Here is a 4,111-nt window from a genome sequence, read left to right on the forward strand (position 1 = left end):
TCTGGGGACGACCTGGACTCAAGCCAGTTACAGATGGAGCCCGATGAGGTGGACACTCTGAGGGAGGGAGAGGATCCAGGTACATGGGGCGAATGGCCCTCCGGGAGGGGAGGGTGAGGGGGCTGCTGCCTTCTGGGGTCTGCAGTCTCGGACTTTCCTCCCAGCTGATCGGATGCACCCCTTCCTGGCCATCTATGACCTTCAGCCTCTGAAAGTGCACCCCTTGGTGTTTGCGCCTGGGGTCCCTGTCACAGCTCAGGTGGTGGGCACTGAGCGGTACACCAGCGGATCCAAGGTAGCTGGGCTGGCACGAGGCAGGGGAGGAAAGGCCAAGGCGCTAGGTGAGGGGTGCTGGGACCCGACTGGAGAACGACAGGATTCAGTTCCTCACACCCTCTAGGTGGGAACCTGCACTCTGTATTCCGTCCGACTGACTCATGGGGACTTTACCTGGACGACCAAGAAGAAGTTCCGTCATTTCCAGGAGCTGCATCGGGACCTCCTTAGACACAAAGTCTTGATGAGTCTTCTCCCTCTGGCTCGGTGAGGGGGACCTGACTGCTTCCTGCAAGGAGCAAATGCCCCTCACCCTGCAGCAGCCATCACTCCCAGGGCCACCTCCCTTTCCTCCCCTACACACTTTCCTCCAGCTCTGGGCACTGGGCCCCTTCCCCTGACCCCGGTTACCAGGAAACCATCCTTGCTTAGTTCTCTCTGTCAGTGGGTTTTGTGCCAGTATCTCAGCCAGGCTGGATGCCCAAAATGCCTTGGCAGCCTCTGCTGCTTCTCTAGTCTCCATTCCCAGGGCAGGGGACCTTTCTTTGCCAACCTCCAAGATCTCCCTCTTCCTCCAAGACCCCATCTCCAGTGTCTCAGGAACTCAGGCACTCAGCCTCCCAGCTCTTAACCCGACCGTCCCTATCCCTTCCACAGCTTTGCTGTTGCCTATTCTCCAGCCCGAGAGGGAGAGGCAGGCAACAGAGAGATGCCCTCCCTACCCCGAGGAGGTCCCGAGGGCTCCACGAGGCATGCAGCCAGCAAGCAGGTACTTCCACACACCAGGTCCCCGGGGACGGTGCTCGGTGTGCGAACAGCCTGGTCCCATCTCTCGCTCTCCCATCCCCATTGCAGAAATACCTGGAGAATTACCTCAACCGCCTCCTGACCATGTCTTTCTACCGTAACTACCATGCCATGGTGAGGTCCAGCACTGGACACCTGGGTCTTCTGAGGTGGAGCAGGATAATCCGACCCCTAAAGAGACAGAAGGGCTAAGGTCCCTGGGGTCTGAGAGATTGAAAGGCAGGTCTGTCCTCTGACCTCTTATCTTCCTCTGCAGACAGAGTTCCTGGAAGTCAGCCAGCTGTCGTTTATCCCAGACCTGGGCTCCAAAGGACTGTGAGTGTCTGGCACCCCTCACGCAGCCTGCCTGAGACATCACTCTCCATCTCTCCCTGCCTAAGAATGGGGCAGACAGGGCAGGACAGGCCGGAAGGTCTGGAGTCTCCATCCAGCGTCTCTTCCTGATTGTCCCCACAGGGAAGGGGTGATTCGGAAGCGCTCAGGTGGCCACCGAGTGCCCGGCCTCACCTGCTGTGGTCGAGACCAAGTTTGTTATCGCTGGTCCAAGAGGTGAGAGTTGGGGGCCAGTGGCTGGGCAGTGGGTGGCGTTGAGGACAGAGACGTCGAGAGCAGAGGCACACACGGAGTCCTTCTGCTCTAGGTGGCTGGTGGTGAAGGACTCCTTCTTGCTGTACATGTGCCTCGAGACCGGCGCCATCTCATTTGTCCAGCTGTTCGACCCTGGCTTCGAAGTGCAGGTGGGGAAGAGAAGCACAGAGGCGCGGTATGGGGTGCGGATCGACACTTCCCACAGGTAAGGCTCCCTGGTGTGAGAGCCCATAGTCCTGAGGGGAGCTGAGTATCAGAGGTCACTGCTGGACAGAGGAAGGCTTTTTCCATTCCCCTGGATCCAGTCAATCAACCATAGTATTTTTGTTTGTTTATTTGTTTTTTTAGAGGGGCTCAGCCATAGTTTTAAACCAGGGAACTGGTCCAGCCAGATGCTTGAGATTGATCTTAAGAGTGTGGGCCCACAGAAGGGGAGTTAGTATAAGCCCAGGGGAGAGACTTAACATATCAAAGAAAAGGAATTCTATTCATTTATTAATTCGTTCAAACCCAAGTACATGGTAAAGTATTAGTTGCTGAGGACCCACCTATGAATAAGGCAAATATACATCCTGTCCTTGTGAAGCTGTGATTAAAGACAAAGGGGGAAAATGGGAAAGCCAAAGTGAGGTGTCTGGGCAACACCCTAGGTGTGGAGGGCCAGGATGAATGGTCCATCTCATTGTTCTTGTCCAGGTCCCTGATTCTCAAGTGCAGCAGCTACCGGCAGGCACGGTGGTGGGGCCAAGAGATTACAGAGCTGGCACAGGGCCCAGGCAGAGACTTCCTACAGCTGCACCGGCATGACAGCTACGCCCCACCCCGGCCTGGGACTTTGGCCCGATGGTAAGAGACTGACATCCCTTCTGAGTTTGTCTGTTGGTTTTCTGAGTCCTGGATTCTCTGTTACCTCCTCCAACCCTTCCTGACCTCATGAGTGCCTGCCCTTTGACTTCTCTAATCTCTCTGACTCCAGGTCTCTTTTACCACATTGATCTTCTGATTCTCCTCTGGCCTTTCTGACCTCCAGACTCGGTAATCTTCTACCCTGACCTCTCTGACCTCTTAGGACCCTTTGAACTCTCTTTACCACCTGACCCTCTCTGTTCGCTGATTTCCCCAAATCTCTGATTTATTCCATCTTTTAATAAACATTTTCTATGCACCAGGTCCAGGGCAGGCAATAAAACACAGGCTTCTCTGGTTTAGGGAAGTAGTGACTCAATTATGAAACAATGTGATCCTGAGTATTGATGAGATATACAAGGTAACACGTTCAGAGGGGAAGCATCTGCCCCAGCCGGGAATGTCAGGACAGGCTTCCAGGAGACAGAAACCCTGAGGGTGTCGTAGCAAGATAGAGAAAACAGAAGGGCAGTCCAGGCCGAGAAGCTACAAATGGCCGGGTGTGTTTGGGAAACACCAGGAGTGATTTTAGTTGCAGAGTGACGTGGACTGGTCAGAGGACTCTAAGAGTCAGGAGTACCTATCTTGCAGGGAAGGTACTCCCTATGAACGGTACTGTAAGGAGTCATGGAAGGATAGTTTTTTTAATTGCCAGAGGGCGTGTGCCAGAGAGACAGAGAGGGAAGGAGAGAAAGCGTGGGAGAGAAAGCACCCCCCAAGGGGTGTGGTCACACCATAATCTCTTCTCCATTTCTCCACCCTGCTGGGATTTGGGGCATGCACACACATGTGCCCAGTGTGTTGTTCAAGCACAGTCCGTGTCCCGGATCTGAATAGTGGTCAACCGTGTGGGATTTGGTTCCCTTAATCACTAGGCCATGGGACCAGACCAAGGATTTTTTTTCTTTCTTGGAGGTGGTGTTGAGATTGTTTTTTAACATAAAATAAAAACAGCTAATTCTTACGTAGCATTTAGGATGCGCCAGGAACTATTTTAAATTATCTGCTTATTGGGACCAACAGATGGCATATATCACTGGACTCCCACATGGACAAGTGGGCAGACCCAGAGGCTTGAAACTAACACCAGGCACGTGTGTTTGCGTGCCCAAAATCCCAAGAGGAGAATGGAGGAATAGGGATTGTGGTGTGGCCATCCCCCCCCGGGGGTTGAGTTCTTGCTCTCTGTCTCTCTGGTGAGCTCACGTGCCCGATAGCAAAAATCTCTCTTAAAAAAAAATTATTGGGACCAGCAGATAGTGTAATGGTTACAACACTGGACTCCCATATAGTCAGCCATGGTTCAAGTCCTGAACCTGGCAGCTTAAACTCACCCCAGGCATGTGTATGTGCATGTCCAAAATCCTTTTTTTTGGGGAGAGGTTTTTTTGCTATAGGCCACGTGTGCTCGCCAGACAGACAGAGAGAGACAGAGAGACAGAAAGAGAAATCACCCCCCAGGGGGGATGGCCACGCCGCAGTCCCTTCTCCTCCATTCTCCTCTCAGGATCCTGGGCATGCACGCACACGCGCC

At 53.5% G+C, this 4,111-nt stretch overlaps 1 protein-coding gene across 1 annotated transcript in view; it reads left to right on the forward strand.

The window, feature by feature from the left end:
- PLD2 (phospholipase D2) overlaps nt 1-4,111 on the forward strand; it is a gene marked incomplete in the record, with an annotated part of 13,505 nt that continues 9,394 nt past the window's right edge. The window contains 9 exon segments of the mRNA XM_027773182.1: nt 1-79; nt 165-295; nt 401-543; nt 934-1,045; nt 1,132-1,197; nt 1,340-1,398; nt 1,540-1,632; nt 1,724-1,876; nt 2,368-2,517. Of these exon segments, the coding sequence (XP_027628983.1) occupies nt 34-79; nt 165-295; nt 401-543; nt 934-1,045; nt 1,132-1,197; nt 1,340-1,398; nt 1,540-1,632; nt 1,724-1,876; nt 2,368-2,517 (953 nt within the window).

Source organism: Tupaia chinensis, unplaced genomic scaffold (assembly GCF_000334495.1).
Source record: "Tupaia chinensis unplaced genomic scaffold, TupChi_1.0 Scaffold000330_1, whole genome shotgun sequence".
NCBI lineage: Eukaryota > Metazoa > Chordata > Mammalia > Scandentia > Tupaiidae > Tupaia > Tupaia belangeri.